At 33.2% G+C, this 19,446-nt stretch overlaps 7 protein-coding genes across 7 annotated transcripts; 3 read left to right on the forward strand and 4 right to left on the reverse strand.

The window, feature by feature from the left end:
* Window positions 1–36: 36 nt before the first annotated feature.
* PPL_08576 (DUF1349 domain-containing protein) lies at window positions 37–714 on the reverse strand (the record flags this gene model as incomplete). Its single annotated transcript, XM_020579384.1, has 1 exon — window positions 37–714. One exon carries the CDS (start codon window positions 712–714, stop codon window positions 37–39), a length of 678 nt encoding a protein of 225 aa, XP_020430059.1.
* Window positions 715–2,324: 1,610 nt separating this feature from the next.
* On the forward strand, window positions 2,325–4,819 carry u2af1 (RNA-binding region RNP-1 domain-containing protein; the record flags this gene model as incomplete). The annotated part of the gene is made up of 4 exons (XM_020579385.1): window positions 2,325–2,368; window positions 3,373–3,411; window positions 3,496–3,815; window positions 3,903–4,819. The coding sequence occupies 4 exons, from the start codon at window positions 2,325–2,327 to the stop codon at window positions 4,817–4,819; spliced, it is 1,320 nt and encodes a 439-aa protein (XP_020430060.1).
* Window positions 4,820–5,166: 347 nt separating this feature from the next.
* PPL_08578 (uncharacterized protein) lies at window positions 5,167–5,477 on the reverse strand (the record flags this gene model as incomplete). The annotated part of the gene is made up of 2 exons (XM_020579386.1): window positions 5,167–5,372; window positions 5,465–5,477. The coding sequence occupies 2 exons, from the start codon at window positions 5,475–5,477 to the stop codon at window positions 5,167–5,169; spliced, it is 219 nt and encodes a 72-aa protein (XP_020430061.1).
* A 791-nt stretch (window positions 5,478–6,268) lies between these two features.
* PPL_08579 (uncharacterized protein) lies at window positions 6,269–6,533 on the forward strand (the record flags this gene model as incomplete). The annotated part of the gene is made up of 2 exons (XM_020579387.1): window positions 6,269–6,281; window positions 6,346–6,533. The coding sequence occupies 2 exons, from the start codon at window positions 6,269–6,271 to the stop codon at window positions 6,531–6,533; spliced, it is 201 nt and encodes a 66-aa protein (XP_020430062.1).
* Window positions 6,534–6,838: 305 nt separating this feature from the next.
* On the forward strand, window positions 6,839–9,786 carry PPL_08580 (GC-rich sequence DNA-binding factor-like protein; the record flags this gene model as incomplete). The annotated part of the gene is made up of 4 exons (XM_020579388.1): window positions 6,839–7,978; window positions 8,063–9,097; window positions 9,153–9,352; window positions 9,435–9,786. 4 exons carry the CDS (start codon window positions 6,839–6,841, stop codon window positions 9,784–9,786), a joined length of 2,727 nt encoding a protein of 908 aa, XP_020430063.1.
* An 88-nt stretch (window positions 9,787–9,874) lies between these two features.
* On the reverse strand, window positions 9,875–11,428 carry PPL_08581 (uncharacterized protein; the record flags this gene model as incomplete). Its single annotated transcript, XM_020579389.1, has 2 exons — window positions 9,875–10,424; window positions 10,491–11,428. The coding sequence occupies 2 exons, from the start codon at window positions 11,426–11,428 to the stop codon at window positions 9,875–9,877; spliced, it is 1,488 nt and encodes a 495-aa protein (XP_020430064.1).
* A 1,406-nt stretch (window positions 11,429–12,834) lies between these two features.
* PPL_08582 (beta strand repeat-containing protein) lies at window positions 12,835–19,160 on the reverse strand (the record flags this gene model as incomplete). Its single annotated transcript, XM_020579390.1, has 3 exons — window positions 12,835–17,939; window positions 18,002–18,885; window positions 18,970–19,160. The coding sequence occupies 3 exons, from the start codon at window positions 19,158–19,160 to the stop codon at window positions 12,835–12,837; spliced, it is 6,180 nt and encodes a 2,059-aa protein (XP_020430065.1).
* Between the last annotated feature and the right edge of the window lie 286 nt (window positions 19,161–19,446).

Consider the following 19,446-nt stretch of genomic DNA (forward strand, 5'->3'; position numbering starts at 1 on the left):
TTAGGATTTTAATGATTCATTTTTTTTAGGTAGAGGTCATGTAAATTCTTGGATAAAAGCAGGTATTGATAGTTGAAGATTTGAAAAGATAACTTGTAGACCTTGTCTTTCTGGAGTGCAACAGTAAAGACCTACTCTGATGTTGGTAGAGTCAACTTCGAATGGCGATAGTCTGAGTAGTGGCCATGTCTTACCACCATCCGATGAGTATTGTACTCTTAGACATTTGTTGATCATCGTAATTCGCATGTGATACTCTTTGGCATTGCCTTGGTAGATGGCAGTTGCCCAATCCGATTTGCCAAGAGTCAAGACCGATCCCATACACGGATGATCATCATTATATTCAATGCCGGCTTTGATCCAATGTGATTCATCCGCAATCACAATGACACCCGCTTGATCATAGAGATAACTAAACTCTGCATTCACTTTCAACTGAAAAGTGAATGATATATCGTCAACCTCTAAAGATTCTGATTTACACTCTTGTTGTTGTTGTTGTTGTTGTCGTTGTTGTTGTTGCTGTTGTTTAATAATCTCTGATACATTACATCCGAATACATGACCAGTGAATCTATTGAATCCATACCAAGTATCCTTCCAGAAATCAGTGTTATTCTCTGTTATCACTGTAATTATATTTGGATTTTCAACTGACCATTTAACAGGTTCATTGTTTATCCACTTAAATTGATAACCATCAATATTCATATTAAATAAAACTTGAAAAGTTGAAAAAATGTAAATCTTTGTTATAATTAATTTTATTTTAAATATTAAAGATTTTATTTTTTATAATCAATTTTTTATTTATATCTTTTTTTTTTTTGTTTTTTGTTCCAAAAAAATCCCATAATCAAGTGCTGATGGAGATTTGCAAACGTTCATCTTTCAAAACAAATATTTCTATTTCGGGAATTGTTAGTGGCATGGAAATCTGATACTTCGAAATATTATATCATAATAATAACAAATTTACATGAAATAGATTCATCTGAAATTAGTCATTCCAAACTGCGTATACCTTGATCTTGACTGTGACTGAGCAGGAATCCATGGAGAAAATTCTCCAAAAGGGTCCTGCTCGTGTCTGGTCTCTATCAATCCCCAGATTCCGCCATCACTACACTCCTTTTTATTTGTTTTTTTTGTCCAACTTTTTTTTTTTTTTTTTTTTTTGTGACTGCGCTACACAAAAAAGTGGTTCTTATAGTGTGCTGAGAATCATGTAGATTGGTGTAAAATTGTTTGATGCTTCTGGCGAGATCGATATTATGGTCTGAGATATCTTTCGAACCTACGCTGGCAAATGATAACAAATTTACACCTCAGACGGGATAGAGGATATGGTATCCATCAGTATGTCATACTATTCACATTGGTATTCGCTCTTAGTAGGGTGAGAGTGAACAGATACCAGTACTTAATGGATATAGCAGCGAACAACAATCGAGAATAGACACACTCCTTAATGATTTAACAGCTAATCATACGCCTTGTCAACGTAGATAAAAGCCATCAAATCGTGGAATGTGGCGATGGAAATTTAATAGTTAGAATGACTAGATATAGAATCTAGAAATGGTAAAGTTCATACAACAATTCTTTTAGGGTATGGGAGAATGTATGACGTGGATCAAATACATCTTTTTAAGGATAAATCAAGCATGAAAGTTAACCGGTGGATTATTAATCAAAATTACAACGTTCAATTGAGCGGTACAACCCTCCTTCTCCAATTTTAAATACCTCTTTCGTAGCTATAAGCTACCTTTCAATCACTTTAAATAAAACATGTATACCACATTAGTTATATTAAAAAAAAAAAAAACTTTTTTTTTTTTTTTTTTTGGTAGTAATTAAAGCTCTAAACCTATTCAAGTTCAGAAAAAAAAAAAAAAGTTCATTAAGAAAAATTGAATCAATCTGAGTACTCATTCGTGAAAATTGTTTATTTAATTAACTGGAGAGATTCATCAACAAATAAAAATCTATTTGTTTTTGAAAAAAGTAAACAGGCGTTCTACAATAGCAAAATAAAAAATAAAACAAACTATTTTAAAAAAAAAAAATTTTAAATTAATTAATTTGAAAAAAATTTCAAAATTTCAAAAAAACAAAACAAAACAAAAAAAATTCATTCATTTATTATTTTATTTTTTTTCAAATCGCACCTGTTAATTATTGTAATCTAATCTCGGTTTATCTCTTTATATTATATCATAGAAAATCAATAAATCAATCAATAATAATAATAATTATACTTACAATAGAGAGATAACAAATATCATAATAACAACAACAACAACAACAACAAAAAAATGGCTGAGAGAAGAGCTGCTATGTTTGGTACAGAAAAGGATCAGTAGGTTTTATTTATCAATAACAATACAATTTATTTAATACACACAATATCAATATCTACTACTAGCTTTTGAAAACTATATATCAATGAAACAAAGTTTGTACAAATATTATTATTATTCGACACTGATTAGGATCTCGAGATCTAATGGTGTTGTGCATAAAGATTGTTCCATTATAATAACAGTTGAAATAACTATTATATTTCATTATTACTATTCCCTTTTATTATATTCTCTTAGCTACAGCTTTAGCTTTAGTTAGGTTAGCATCTTTCTAAACAATTACAATCATTTTTAGCTAGCTTAAATGTGTGCACATCTAAACATTAAAACAAACTTAACAAAAAAACATAGTACTATATCAACACGACTCTTTCTACCTATTGTATATTATTATATTAATTCCTAAGTTAACTTCTATCTAGTTAGTGTTGGTTTATATAGTTAAAAAAAACAATAACAACAACAAAAACCAAAAAAAAACAAAAATTACAACAACAGGGAATTCAAAATTGCAATATTCTTTCTACTGTCCTCTCTCTCTTTTCAAACTATCATTTAGCTCTAGCGCACATTTCAACAACAGGGATTGTATTTTGTTTTTGTCAAATTTGAAGAATCAATCGCGATCTTGTCTCTCTGCTTTCTACTCTACTCTCCATTATTCCTCTCTCTCTTCTCTCCTCTATATTATAGTATAGTGATACAGATTGTAGATATCATCATCTGATATAAAAATATGTTTAAATACCGGTATAAATCAAAAGAATCAAAAGAATAAATTCTAACTTTTTCTTTTCTTTTTTTTTTTTTTTTTTTTTTTTTTTATCTTTAAAAAAAAAATTAATTAAAACTAAACTAAAAACCTTTTTTTTTTTTACTTCTTTATTTATTATATTCATAACTTAACTTTTACTTTACTACTAACTTTATTAAATATATACTTAAATTATTATAACATTATTCAATGATAATAAATAAATAAATTATTATGATTATAAAGACAAAATTGTCCTTTTTATCTAAAGATTGGTGCATGCAGGTAAGTTGTTTAAAAAAAATAAAAATAAAAAAATATTATTATTAATTATTATTAATATGTTTTATTATTATTAAATATTTATAGACATGGTGATAGATGTTCAAGATTACACAATAAACCGATTGTCAGTCAAACTATAATCTTACCCAATATATATCAAAGTCCTTATTTAAAGAGACCTGCAGGACAACCACCTATACCTGCTTCTGAAGAGGAAATTCAAAAACATTTCGATGATTTCTACGAGGACATTCATGAGGGTCTCTCAAAGTATGGCAAGATCGAACTACTTCATGTATGTGCCAATCTTGGTGATCATCTCATTGGTAATCTCTATGTAAAATATTCAACTGAAGATGCTGCTGCTGCTGCCATCGAAGGATTAAAAGGAAGATTCTATGATGGTATGTTGTTATATATATATCTCTTTATTTAAACTTTGTTAATTGACAAACTACTAAAACTATTTTTTTTTTTGTAATTTACAAAAGGTCGTCCAATTGTAGCAGAGTTTTCACCGGTAACAGATTTCAATGAATCGAGATGTAGACAGTTTGATCTTGGTACGTGTGATAGAGGTGGATTCTGTAACTTTATGCATCTTCATAATCCATCGAGGGAGCTTTCGGTACGACTGTTTGGTGAGAGAGCTGCCAGTCGTAGTCCAAGTCCACCTAGATACAGGAGAGACTACCGCGACAGAGGCAGAGGCAACTATCGTAGACGTGACTATCGCGATGATGATAGACGTGACGGTGACTACAGAGGCGACTACAGAGGAGACTACAACAGAGACAGAGACAGACGCGATTACCGCGACGACTACAGAGATTCGCGTGATCGCTCGCGTGGCGACTATCGCGATCGCGACGACTATTACTCTCGCTCGAGTGACCGCTATCCTTCGTCGGAACAGCGCGAAAGCGGTTACAAGCGTTCGAGATCTCGTTCTCGCTCGCGTGATAGACCATCGTATGACAGTCAGGAGAATAGTGCAGGTGTTGTCAATCCAGCTGCCGTAGACTCCTCCACAACAAGCAAACCATCTTCAGCCGCAACCAAAGACAGTAGCAATAGTAGTAGCGGCGGTAACACTACAAACAGCGGCAGCAACAGTGGTAACAGCAACAGCAATAGCAGTAGTGGCAACAACAGCAACATCACTCTCACTAACAGTCTGAAAGACATCATCAATCCAGGTTCCACTACTGAGAACAACGGAACATCGGAGCCAGTCGAAAAGAAGATTAAACTCGATTCTTCAGGGTCATCGACTTTACCAACAACAGAACCACTTTTAAGCTCGGAATCACAAACTATTCAATGGGCATCATCAGAGGAAAGACGAACCGACGACTACGATGTAAAGGCTTCTCTCACCAAAACTTCCTCATCCCCACCAAGATAAACAATAAATCAATCCACCCATTCATTCATTTGTTCATCCCAAAATTATATTTTATTTTTTCTTTATCTATCAAGGGACAACAATTTTTGTTTCATCTTCTTCTCAATCAATTAAAAAAGATAGTAGAAAATGTAACCTATAGGTTACAACCAAAAAATAATCAACAAAGAAATAGAAAACAAAATAATAATAGAATGTAATATCAAACTAAGAGTACTATTTTAAGTAATTATTTTAGAATATATGGATATCAAAAAAAAAAAAAAGGTTTCTTTGTTGAAAATATATGAATTTTAATATAAAAATTGTTTGACCTATTTTTAATTTAGGTAGAATTTACAAGTATATTATAGAATACACGGTTTAGAGATCGACATCGGCATGAAACAAAGAGTGGAATACCAAGGATATCTTCCAACGATAAGAACATGAACATCTGGATTATGACTGGCAACAGAGTTTGATGATTGACTTGAAGTGGCACCACTCAAACTATTGATTTGACTCTTACTGATAGAGTTGTTTTGAACTGATCCGAGTTTAGTTAATGAAGCTAACATTAAAAAATATGAAAACAAAAAATTAGTATTGTGATAAATTCTTTTTAATAATTATTTTTTATTGTACATAGTACACTCTACATACCAATTAAAGTCATTTTTATTTTAAGTATTTGATTGTTTTTGTATTAATTAAATATTTGATTGTATTGATTTTTGTTGATTAAGTTTGAACTATTTATACATTTCTAAAGTATATGATTTTTTTATTCAGTTTATCTTTTTTTAAGTATACATACAATAAATCTTCTTTTTTGAGATTACCCCCTTAGTTGTTTGAATTTATTTAAAACTAAGTTTTAAAATCTCTTCTTAATATGTTAAATTTATTACTAAAATAAGGGGTTTCAAATGAATTGATATACAAATTTTTTAAATTTTTATTTTTTTTTTTTGATTGGTTATATCTTGTGTTTGAATTATATGATCAAAAAAGGAAAATCGAGTGATGGGGTTTCAATATAAAATCAACTATAAAAAATCCTTTCAAAATTAAAAATGAAGATAATGATAAAGTTGAAGATGATTAATCTATCATACCAATTGAATTTATTGTTAGTTAGTGTGTTAATTCATCATCTTCATCATCATCAAACGTCATTATTTAAATAAAAGATTAATCTAGAACATAGTTTGTTATAAAAGAGAATAGAATATTTAAAAAATGAAAGATATTAGGAGAAACTTTTAAATAATAGAAGATGTAGAATATAATTCAAAGTATCGGGGTTATTTTTAAAGAGATTAAGGATCTATTAAAATATTCAAAGATTTTAATTTAAAAGGTTTATTTTTTTGTTAACAGTAGAAGAAACTATTTAAACCAGGATTTCACAATCTTTTAAACATCAAAATAACAAACAAATACTTAAAAACTAAAAACTTAAAAATGACTTTAATTTGTAAGTATATTGAAATCTAAATGTTTATTAAATTATCAGAAACTAATATTTATTTATATATTAGCTTCATTAACAAAACTCGGATCAGTTCAAAACAACTCTATCAGTAAGAGTCAAATCAATAGTTTGAGTGGTGCCACTTCAAGTCAATCATCAAACTCTGTTGCCAGTCATAATCCAGATGTTCATGTTCTTATCGTTGGAAATATCCTTGGTATTCCACTCTTTGTTCATGCCGATGTCGATCTCTAAATAATGTTGTTCTATGTAAATTTTGTTATTAATAAATTCAATATCAACAAAAGTTGATCAAATCTATTTCAAAAAAATTTTGATTTAATTTAAAGTGTCTTTAATTTATATGAATGAAACTTAAATAAGAGAAACTGCTTCAAATAGATTTAGGAAATTTTAATAAAATATAAAAAGTTGGAATTTCAATATTTTTCATTCGTCGTTTTTAATGAAACAAACCAATCCAGCAACAAGATTTTTTTTTAAAAATATTATTTATATTTATATAGATAGATAATATTATATAGGTATTTTATATTACTATGTTGTTTCAGTCAAGTAGAAATAAAAAACAAATAAGAAGAAAGACAAGAGATGAAGATGATCAACAGGATGAAAATGAACAGAATCAACAACAACAACAACAAAAAGAAAATGACAATAATAATAGTAGTGCTATGAATATTGAACCAATAACAAGTAGTACAAAGAATATCGATATAAATGATGTAAATAATAATAGTAATAGTACTAATATAGAAAAGAATAAGAGTGCAACAGTAATAACAAAGAAGAAACAACAGACAACGACCACAAAGAAAAAGAGTAGATTACTGAGTTTTGGCGATGATGAAGATACTTCACATGATAATGGTAATGATAGTGGATCAAATAGTGATGGTAACAAACAATCAGTATACTCACTACAGAATCAGACACTAAAGAAAAGTCAATTCAGTAGAGCATCCTCAGACTTGGCAGTCAATGCAACACACAGTTCACCAATAGGAGAATACACGAGTGAGAAACTTGATTTGCTCAGAAGAGATACATCCATAAGAAGAACAACAAACATTGGAAATCAACAAGAGAATCAACAAGACATAGAAATAAAGAATATAATAGATTTAGAGGATGAGTATAATGGCAACCAATCATCATCGCAGTTACCGACATTCGAACAGATCAAAGCAGCAAGAGAGAAAAGACAGAGAATGAGAGAAGGTAAAGACACTGCTACCACATCAGAATCATCAAGTAGTAGTAATAATATTAGTAATCAAGATGATTTCATACCATTATCAACAACTATATCAACAGCTAGAAAAGATAAGAATAAAGATACTAGAGTGAAAGATAAAGATGATGAAGAGGATGACGATGATGATGATGAAGAAGATGTGATTAATACATCAAAGAAAGATAAGAATAGAATACATTTTGGTGATCCTGGTAAATCTGCAACCTCAAGATTCGGTAATGATGAAAATAACTATACAAATACAATAGAAACAGGCACAAGCAGTAGTAACAAAAATAATAATAGCAATAAGAATATACTAATCAATAACAATGATGATGACTATGATGAGGAAGATGACGAAGAACTACAACGTTGGCAATTCGATCTAATGAAAAAAGGTGGTGGTATTAAAGAAAATATAACAATAGATTCACAATTAGTAAGTATTTAATATATATATAAACTATTCAATATCAACTATTCATATATATATTAATATATATATTGTTTTGTTATGTAATAGAGAAAACATCAACAGGATTTATTGCTGCAGGGTGGAAGTTCATCTTCACCAGTTCAACAACAACAATCGATTGTTAATATCGTCAATGGCAATGGTTATAGTTTTATCGATTCGATTACCAAGGATATTAGTGTTGCACTGGAAACACTGGATGAAGTACATTCTAATCATCGGTCGGAATTGAAGCGTGTCGAGAATGCGTTGTTGGATGCCGAGGAGACTATCAAGGAGATAGAGTCGAAACAGCATGTCGATGACGATCAACTCGGTTATCTCTACGAGTTTCAATCGTTTATTAATAATATGACGGGTTGTCTCGATGAGAAGATACCGTTGATCGAGGAGTACGAGTATCGTTTGATCGATTTGGAGAAAGACCATGCCTATGCACTGAGAAAGCAGATCAATGACCACATCAAAGATCTGGCAAACACCATCGAACAACAAGCTCAATACGATCCATTAGATGCTACCACTGCAATAAACAGCAACAATAATGATGTCGATGAATTTGGTAGAGACAGATCATACTACGAGAATTCATCAAGAGAAAAGAGAATGTTACTTGTACAATCAAAGAGAAAACAACAAAGAAATAATAATAATAATAATAACAGTGGTGGTAATGATAATGAATTAGAATCAATGGAGATTGATGGTAGTAATAATAATAATAATAGTAAGAATAATAATAATAGTTATAGTTATGAAGATTTATCGGATGAAGAGGAATTGTTTGATGATGAAGATGAAACACACTATAGGGAAGAGAAAGAAAAGATAGAGGAATCACTAAAGAGTGTTTTGGATGATGTAGATGAAGATTATTGTAATATTAGTAACATTAAAGAAAGATTTCAACATTGGAAGATTAAAGACAATAGTTCCTACAAGAAAGTGCATGTCTCTTATATATTACCAGCACTTTTCGCGCCATTCGTAAGACTTCAACTCATAGATTGGAATCCATTGCACAACATCAATTTCGATACATTGAAATGGTACACTGACCTATCTGACTATGGAATGATAAATGTAAGTCGATCATTATTATAAACAATCAAAATATATTATTAATTAAATTTTATAGCATAAATTAGATGATGATGATCCCGATGCCAATTTGATACCTAAACTCATTATAAAGTTAGTGATTCCAAAAGTAGAGGAATATACAACATTCATATGGAACCCATTCTCTAGGAAGCAAACCAATAATTTAAAATATACAATAGAAGAAATACAAGTTTATTTGGAGGATGCAAATGATTTATTAATTATATCTAATAAGTATGTATTATATATATATTACATTTCCATTTATTAATATTGATAAATATATAACTAACAATTCACAATATATATATAATAGGCTATTTATGACATTGGCACATAGTGTTGATACACTTATTTTACCTGTTGTTAAAGATGAAACTGTAGAAGATGGTAATGAGCTCATTGATTTCTCAAAGTATATGTTTAAGAGATGTCTTAGATTGCTGAGCGCAGTGTCAGTGTGTTCAAGTTGGCTCGATAGAGATAATATGGTTAGATTGGTGCTGAAAGATATCTTTAGAAGTAAATTGATCCCATTCGTCATTGTAAAGCCAAATAATCTAAAAGAACAATATGTAAATGAAATATTCAACTGTTTTAGTACTTCATGTCTACAAAAGTTACAATATTCAAAGGAAAACTTTATAGTTGAACTATTCCAAAAATAAATAAATTGTAATTGACCTTCTTTAACAGGCACCTGTTTATATATTAGTAAAAAAAAAAAGTAAACAATAACTTATTCGATTTTATTTATTAATAGTAAGGAGCTTTGTTACTTGAGGTAGTACTATGATGACTATTATAACTGTGGTGGTGGTGACCGTGGTTGTGATGGCTGTGGTGACTGTGATGACTGTGATGATGACTATGTGAGTGATTATCTATTCTAGGTGGACTCTTATAGAGATCTTTAAAACTGTTGATCAGTGCATCACTGTTATTGAGAATATCGTGTGGCGAAGAAGAAGAGTGAGATGTACCGGTAACTGCAACGGTTACGGTTGGTGATGCTTGTTGTGCCAAAATCGAGAGTGGAACTGTTCTAAGTGGTGATGTTGGAACTGGCTTTGGGAATTCCACTTCTATATTACTTTCTTTTTGGTAGTCATGTACAGCCTTGTAAAAATCAAATGTAGATCTCTCTAAATAAAAGACAGCTTGATCTTGGTCTGAGCAACCTGTCATCTTCATAAATCTACCAATCACTCTCTTTCTCATTGTCTCTTCCATATCCTTATTATTGAAAATATCTTCTTTTTGTTGTGGTGTTTGATTATTCTTTTTTGGTATAACTAAAACTGATCTATAGATTTAAACCAATTATGTTAGTTTTGTTGTTGTGTGGAGCTTTTTTTACAAATTACTTTACCTTTCATGAATTGTATTTGAAACTAATTTGTTTAATTGTTTCAATTCTTCAATTGAACAATTGTATCTGATGGTCAAACCTTGAAGTGTATCTTTATCTGAAATGACATGGACAAAAGTATCGGAATCTTCCTTGACCAGCTCACCCATGGCTTTCAGGTTGGCTGGGTCGGTCTCTATGAAACTGGCGTATAGATTCTCTTTGTATTGTGAAAGTGGTGATTGTTCTGAAGGTGATGGTTGTCTTTGTGGTGATGTTTGTAGTTGGCGAGGTGTCATCTGTTGCTGTGGTAAAACATTGGTGCTGCCAGAGAGCGGTGAAGATGGTGACGCGTACGATGCAGTCGAGTCATTCAATTGCGAAGTAGAGTCGCCAAGCTTTGAGGATGACGATTCCCGATCGATGCTTCTGATGGCATTGAAGAATTCATCGTCGTCATCCAAATTGAATTGTTGAGTGGATGAGTTTTTCAGTGGTGTGTTATTGGCACTGAATTGTTGTGGTGTGGTGTTTGGTGTGCCGAATGGGTGTGGATTGTTATAGCTACCGCCATAATAACTACCACTACCATTCATATTTGACATACTGTTATTAGGTGTTCCGAATTGTTGTTGCATATTTGAATAGCTATGATTTGGTGTACCATAATTACTTCCACCACCGCCGCCATAAAAATTACCACTACCATTGATTCCGGTACTTGTATTCATATTATTATTATTTCCACGATAACTATTGTTTTGTCCATTATTATTATTACTATTCCAATTATTACTAGTGTTATTACTGTTGTTATTATTATAACTATTTGTTGGTGTAACTAAATCATCAAATAAGAAATGATTATCTTTGTTACCATGATTTATGTTGATACTGTTGGATGTATTATTGCTCTTTTTGGAATAACCCAAAAGAATTTCATCATCAATGGACATCATTTTTTTAAGTGTTGTTTCTACTTATATCTTTTTTTCAAAGATTAAACAGAACTGAAATGAATGAAAAAAACTGAAAAAAAAAAACTGAAAAAAAATATTCTGACTACTTTTTTAAGAAAGGAAAAAAGATAGATATTTATTTGATTTATCAAGGATAATAATAAAATAAATAAAAGTTTTAAGAATTATATATTTATAATATCTGATATAATTGTGTTGTACTATACTATTAAAGAATCAAATGAAATTAATACAAATACGATGTTTAAGGTAATATTATTGTTTAGCATAAAATTAAATGATGATTTTTTAAATAAAAAAATAAATAAAAAATAAATAAATAAAATTCTAAAAGTTAAAAGTTGTAGAAAAAGAAGAACTCTTGTAAGGGTCCAAAGATTTTATAAAAAAAAAAAAAAGATAAATACTTTTGTGTTGGATGTTGCAAAAAAAAAAAACAAAAAGTACAATAAAACACACAATTGAATTGAAGGGTTATATGTTTCTGACTTTTAAGGGTGGTGTTTGTTGTGTGTGTGTTTCTTTTTAAGTTGTGACTATGAGGAAAATAGTTAAATGGTGGTCTGCAATAGAATAGAACTCAAATAGGGTGTAGTTTTTTGTTTTTATGTTTTTTTAGATGTTTCGTAGAGATGTTGTGTGGTTTTGGAAAATGAAATAAAAATAAAAATTTAATTAAATTTTTTAAAAAATCACACATTGACACCAAATGTCATTGCTTCCACCCCTTTTTAAGAAGTTTCAGAAACTTAATAAAAGTGACTCCCAGGATAAATCAATAGATAGATCTACAAAAAAAAAAACATAAATTATAACTTTAAAGTTATTTTTTTAAAAAGTTAGAGAACTTTACGTTTTAATTTATATTACCAAAATAATCCATTATTATTTTCTTTTAAATAATAACAACAAAGAATTTAAAACAATAAAACGCGTTTATATGATTCTAAAGAGGTTGTTCAAAAATAAAAAAAAAAGAATCCAAAAAAAAAATGGGGAATCGAAAGAACTGAACAATTGTAACAAGAGATATTATAATTGATATTAAAGAATCAATTCAAGGAGACAGATAAATTGTTTGGTCTTTTTTTGACCAGAAAAACACACAATATCTTAAAAATGAGACAAACTACTTTAAATTTGATTAAAGATATTATGATTTTAATATATTTGTTCAATCATTTTTAATTAAATAAAAGCAACATATATCTAAAACTAATTTTAAAAAAATGAAATAGTTTTAGATTTGAAAATTTAATCTTTTTTTTTGTTATTATTATAATTGAATCGACTCTCAATGAATATATTTATACTATTCTGGTTAAATAAATAATAAATATTTAAACGTTTATTTGGTAATATTTGATGAGAATCATTTATATATTCTATATTAATAGGAATGTAATCAAGAAGAGTAGAGCAACCATTGAGAAGGTTGTAATTGGTGTAAGTTTGGTAGAGATTGAGATTGTTCCGGTTGTGCCGTCAGTACTACCTGTAGTGATTGGATTTGAAGAGGTTGTGCTCGATGGGTTGCATCCGATGATTACGTTTGGTTTGATGTAGGAGATAAATGTTGGATCGTAGACAAGTTGCGAAGCAAAGTTTGGAACTTGGATTGCGAATTTGACAGAGTTGTTCTCGGCGGTGGTGGTGAACGACGCACTTGTGATTCTTGCAATCTTGCTGTCAACGATAACACGACCAGAGAATTGGGTATAGAGAATACCGAGTGGAGTATCAATGGTGAACGATGGCGATTGTCCTGCTTTCAAGTTGGCAGTGATAGTTGGCGAGGCCGGTGCGCAATTGTAGTCAAAGAGAGCCGGTGCATTCGCTTGGTAGACAATCTGGAGCGAGTTGATTGTGTTTGCGAATTGCCAACCACTAATCGATACGGTGTGTTTGACGGTGCTTGGTGAAACTGGGATGTTGTCACCGGCAAAGTAAACGGTGGTTTGTTGGGTGTATTGGGAGGTGACGATGCTTACAACAACATTGTTGACGGTGGAGCTGTAGTTGTTGGCAGAGATTTGTGACCATACGGCACCGGAGAGATCGATTTGCTTGATAACATTTTGGTTCGAGTCTACTTCTACGAGACTGTCAATTCCAGAGTTGAATGTAACATTGTTGAACAGTGGGTAGTTAATATCCGATGGGTTGACAGTTGGTGTAACGGTGGTGTTGACTGCTATGTTGCAAAGTTGTCCAGCGTAACCCGATGCACAGATACAGTAACCGTTTGTACATTGTCCATTGTTGGCACAGAGACCGTTGCAATCCAATTGGTTGTAGAGGAAACCGTAGCTGTTGAATCCAGTGATTTGGTCGTTGGTGACGGTGACGTTGAGCGCACCCTGACTATCGCTGTTGCTACCGTTGAAAGTACAAGTCAATTGATTGGAATTGATAAGTGATGCACCGGAGCAAGCTTGTCCACCGATGGTTGCAGTGACTGGTTCGACAAAGTAGGAACCATAGATGGTAACGGTTTCTTGTGTTTGGAAATGACTGGACGAAGCAGAGTTTACAACGGGTGGCAATGAGTTGTAACGAATGTTCATGAGCATACCTACTTTAGAATCAATGGAGATGGTTACCAATCCTTGATAGATAGACTTGGCACCAAGAGTACAGGTGAGGGAATCAGAAGTGGCGGCAGCAGATTTGAATGTACAGCTTTCAGAACCAACGTATACAGTTATGGTTGTATCAGATCTATCTGAACGTTTGGTATTAAAGTATTTACCTTTGATTACGATATCTCCACCTGTGGCAACTTGTGTTGAGAATTCAGTGATGATTGGTGTGACGTACAAATAGAATATAGCTTGTTGTCCATCGATTTCAAACGAAATGGTACCGGATTGATAGGTGTCCGGTAATTGGAATACCAAAGTATCTTGTACTACAGAGATAGCTGTCATTCCATTTGGTGGATTGACAACAGAGAGATCAGTTCCAAAGTTACCACCGTAGACGGTTATGAGTGAACCGTCTTGGGTGATTGTACCGTTGGTAGTTGGTGCGTCAAATGAGAATTCAGTGGTGGCAGAGCGACCATCAATGATAATTGTGAATGGAAGATCTGCACCAGTACCTGCTGGAACTTGAATGATCTTGGAGGTCTTTGAGTCGTCTGGATAGACAAGACAATTCATACCATCGACAGTTGCAGAGAATGTGGTTGTGGTGAGATCTCCACGATAAGAGTTAAGGAAAGTACCGGTAACAGTAACATTCGATCCAACAGTTGCTGAACCTGTTACGCTTGTGATGATTGGATAGAGTCTAGTCATGATACCGTTGGAGGTACGTCCATTCAAGGTTATAGAAACAATATCATTGACTTGACCAGCTGGTGCAGTAAAGATAATACTGTTGGAGGTATTGGTGAAAGTGGTGTATGTTTCAGATCCGAAGTTGACAACGGTGTTGTAGCCATCGGCAAACATATTGGTACCAGTAATATTGATTTGATTGTTGGCGTCGACAGAGATAGAGGAAATAACTGGTGCACCATAACTGAATGGAATACTAGCGGAAATTCCATCAATAGTTACGGTTAGCGATACGTTTTCACTGTTTCCTGGAGGGAGAAGACATGTGAGATATGAGAAGTCGTCATCTGCCAATTTGGCAACATTGGTGCATGGGATGTTTGATTGCAAGGTAATGCTAAGGAAAGTTTCAGTTCCATTGCTCGATACTGTATTTAAGAAATGACCGGCAACTGTAATAACACCACCGGAAAGTGGTGCAGATGTAACCGAATAGAGAACTGGAGCAAGGAGGTATGAAATAGAGTTTGAATCTTGACCGTCGACATGAAGTGTCAATTGTCCACTGAGAGCAAATGGTAGGATATCCACTTCAATGGATTCAGTGTTACCAACGATTGGGAGGACTCTAGTTGCGGTGTTGGTCAATGATACAAACGATGCAGTTATCAATGAGGAGTTAGAACCAAACTGTTCACCAGCAATAGTACCAATCATACCGACTTGGCTGAATCCGGTTAGTTGAGGTGCCATATATGAGAATGTGAATGGGGCAGATGGCATGCTATCTATAGTCACGATTGCTTTCTTGTTGATACCAGTTCCAGATGGAGCAGAACATACCAAATCATTATTCGATTGGTCATAAGAAGGGTTCAAACATTGACCATTTTCGAAATTAACAGCAATATCAAGGGGTACACCAGCAAAACTCTTATCAGTGATAAAAGTACCAAGAATTGTAACACTTCCACCCTGGGTTGGTGGATTTCCAATATTGCTTACAATGGGAGTGAGTGGAAGGTAGTAGGAGTTTGATTGTTGTCCACTGACGGCAATTGTTAAATAATCATTCTTTGAGGTGGTGGGTACGTTATAAATGATTTGGTTATCATTGACGGTTGATCCTAGTGACCAAGCTGAACAGAAAGTAAGGTTGAATGAGTTTGGACCAAAGTTGAAACCAGTAATTGTTATTTGTGGAATTGCTAAATTTTGAGAGATTGAAGCGATATATGGTGGGTAGTAATTGAAGAGACTAACACCAGGCATTGAATCAATGGTAACTTGAATTTGATTACCAGTTCCTACACCTCTTGGAGCAACACATTGGATCTCAGTGTTACTGACAGAGAAAACAAGATTGGTACATGGGGTACCGGAAACACTAACGGAATATGGTAATGCGATACCAGAGGAATTCACTTGATTAAAGAATAAACCGGTAATTATAATGGGACCACCAGTAGTATTGGTGCTGGAAACTGATGTAATGACTGGAGACAATTTAAAGATTTGTCTTGTAGATTCAACGTTATCGATAATCACTGAAATAAATCCATTGGTTTGATAATCAGGAAGAGTAGCAATAATAGTGTTACCACCGGTGACACTATCAGCAGAGATGGTGTTACCTCCATAGTTGAGTGATACTTTGGATTTATCATTTCCATAATTGGTACCAACTACAGTGATCGATGATTTATCTTGTGAAACACTTTGAATGGTTGGTGTTGCGGCACTGAAAGTGAATGGATCTGAAGCAACATTGTCGGAATTTACAACCAAAGTGTGATAACCAGTGATTGGTGGAAGTTGACAAGACAAACTAGTACCAGCAACGATACCCGATGTGCAGGAAATTGAAATACCATCGTAGGTTACATTGAGGATAGCATTGGTACCATTGACACGTAATGTATTCAAGAAGGAACCAGAGATATTGATTTGGGTAACAGTTGTGGTGGATGGAGCTGGAGAGATAGCTTTAATAATTGGTTTAAGGTATAAGTCATAGGGGGTACTTGGCAATCCACTGGAAACAATGGTAAATCCACCATTCATCATGTTTGATGGACATTGAGCAACAATGGTTTGTGGATCTCCTGAAACCGTGATGGTCAAGATAGTAGTGTTTTGGATTGTGGTCAATTGGTTGTTGTCAAAACCGAAACCAGTTCCAACAATATTAATTAGCTCTCCATTCTGAGTAATGGAAGAGATAACTGGTTCACTGTAAGAGTACTGGTAGGTTGTGGTTTGTCCATTTACATTCAAAGTGAAAACCAAGTTGGAACCTGATCCACTTGGTAAGGTACACATTAATTGTTGGTGTGGAGTGTAAATTTGCATGTTGGCACATGGATAGGTATTTACTCCAATCTTAATAGTAGCACTAACATTTGTTGCAGTTGGACCGAATTGAGTACCGGTAATAATTACATTACCACCAAAAGAAGTGAGTTTTGGTGTGATACTGGAAATGGTTGGTGGTTTGAAATTGATAATTGCATTTTTAAGGGTGAATTGGTTTTCAATGGTAACAGTCAATGGGTTATTAAGACCGGTACCAGCTGGAATTTGGATGTTGAGTGAAGTAGTATTTTCTTGGTAGACTGAACCGTAAACGGTACCTTGGAAAGTGATGGTACGGTTGGAAAGCGCAAAACCATTGGATCCACCATTGATGAGTTTAATCGCTCCTCCTGTGGTATCAAGCAAATAGCTGACTGGAGCCAATTGGACAGGATCAAGACCGTAGAAAACCATCTCACCAGCCTTGTCCCAGGAGACACTACGAATATCTGGGAGGTTGGCTGTTGTGTTTTGGAAGAATAAAACGTATGCTGTGGAATAGTTGATTCTTACACCACCAGCACCACAATATACATAGTTGGAGTTACATGCACCGTTGGCAATAGTGAATACTGGAACACCATTGTTTGGACCACCAAGATTATTGATGACCATATTCGAACCACTGAGTGTGAGACCTTGGAAAACTGTAGTAGACACACCACCAACAACAAAATTGAAAATATTGGAAATTTGTTTGGCTTGGGTGGCAGAAGTTACAACACCATGGTATGCAACATTTCCATCAACTGTGGTGGCCTTGCTACTGGAAATCATTGATTGAACGATTGGGAATTCATCTGGAAGTTTAACATCAGCAATTCTGATTACTCTTAATGTTGATGGATCATCTAATTGAAAATTATCAAGAGTTAATTTAATAGATTAATTTAATAACTTTAAAGTTACTTACAAAATGGAATACGACTTGTGTTGTATACAAAATTCGAACCACCACTATATACAGTAAGTGGGAACATAGTAACTGTGTTTCCATCAGAGGTGGCACCCAGAACACATGTTATTGCAGTGTAAGGAATCAATACAGTGGCAGAGGTACATGGGGTTCTTTGTGTACCGGTTGCAACACTGATAGCAGAGACACCTGTATCTGGGTTGTCGAAATTGGATCCGTACAAGGTAATGATGGATCCTGCAATTTGAGAGTAAGAGTAGACGGTTTGGATAAATGGAACTTGGTAATGGAATGTTCCAGTAAAGGTTCTTGTACCAGTCAAATCTCTGATGGTAACATTGAAGGCTTCAATTCCTTGTTTGATCACTACAGTGATCGAGCTGGTAAGAGTGGCGGTAATAGTGGCATTGTAGGTATCTGAAGCACTGGAAACTGTTACAAGGAGTGCATTCGAAGTCATATTCCATTTGACACCGGCTTCACTTGTAATCATATTTTTAATATTTACATTACCACCCATTGTAGTTGGTGGTGGGAAGTATGGTTCGGTCAGTCCACCATATTCCAAGAGGTACAGATTGTTTTGACCAAATGCCTCATTGGAGAATTCATAACGATTGTTGACATTGTTCAAAGCAAGGAGAGTTTTATCGGCGGAGGTCGATGGATATCCTTGAGACCATTGGCAAACAGTGTAGCAACGGCCAAGAGCACCAGAATAGATTTTATCACCAACCTCAACACCAGAGTTGTAAACGAATGTCTCACCAGACAATCTCCAACCTGATACAATGAGTTTTTGAGTAGGTGATTGGGTTTTGGTTCTCATTGTGGTTGAGATAAACTCCATTTCTTCTGGAGTATTAATAACAGCCAAATAACTTTTAAATTTACATTATAAAAAAGTTAGTTATAAGTTTTTTATAATAATTTTATTAAATTTAATTAATATAATGCATACATACGGTTTTAATCCTTTAAATTGCGCAATATTATTGTTAATATAGTTTATAGTTTTATTCATATCTGTTGGAGCTCCAATAGCTTGCCACATATAGTAATGTCCATTTTGTGGATTGTAGGTTTGTGCATAAGTAGAGACTATACACCATCCAATGATTGCGAGAAACAATGATATGGATTGATTTGTCTTCATTCCCAATATCACTGTTTAAATAAATAAATAAATTAAACAGATAATAACAATTGTGTGATAAATATGATAATAAATAAATCTTAGATGTATGTATCGCGGTGGATTTAAATAATTGTGAAATTGTTATGAAAAAGAAAAATATCCAGAAATATTTTTTAATTGCTGGTTTTCAAGAAAGTTAAAAAATATCGAATGGTATTCAACAAATGGGCGATTCTATCAATGAGGAACTCTAATTACACAAATAATGATAGTTATTGTTGATCTGATATCTCTTTGTATCTGT

This window comes from Heterostelium album (assembly GCF_000004825.1).
Source record: "Heterostelium album PN500 unplaced genomic scaffold PPL_scaffold9, whole genome shotgun sequence".
NCBI classification, from domain to species: Eukaryota; Evosea; class Eumycetozoa; order Acytosteliales; family Acytosteliaceae; genus Heterostelium; species Heterostelium album.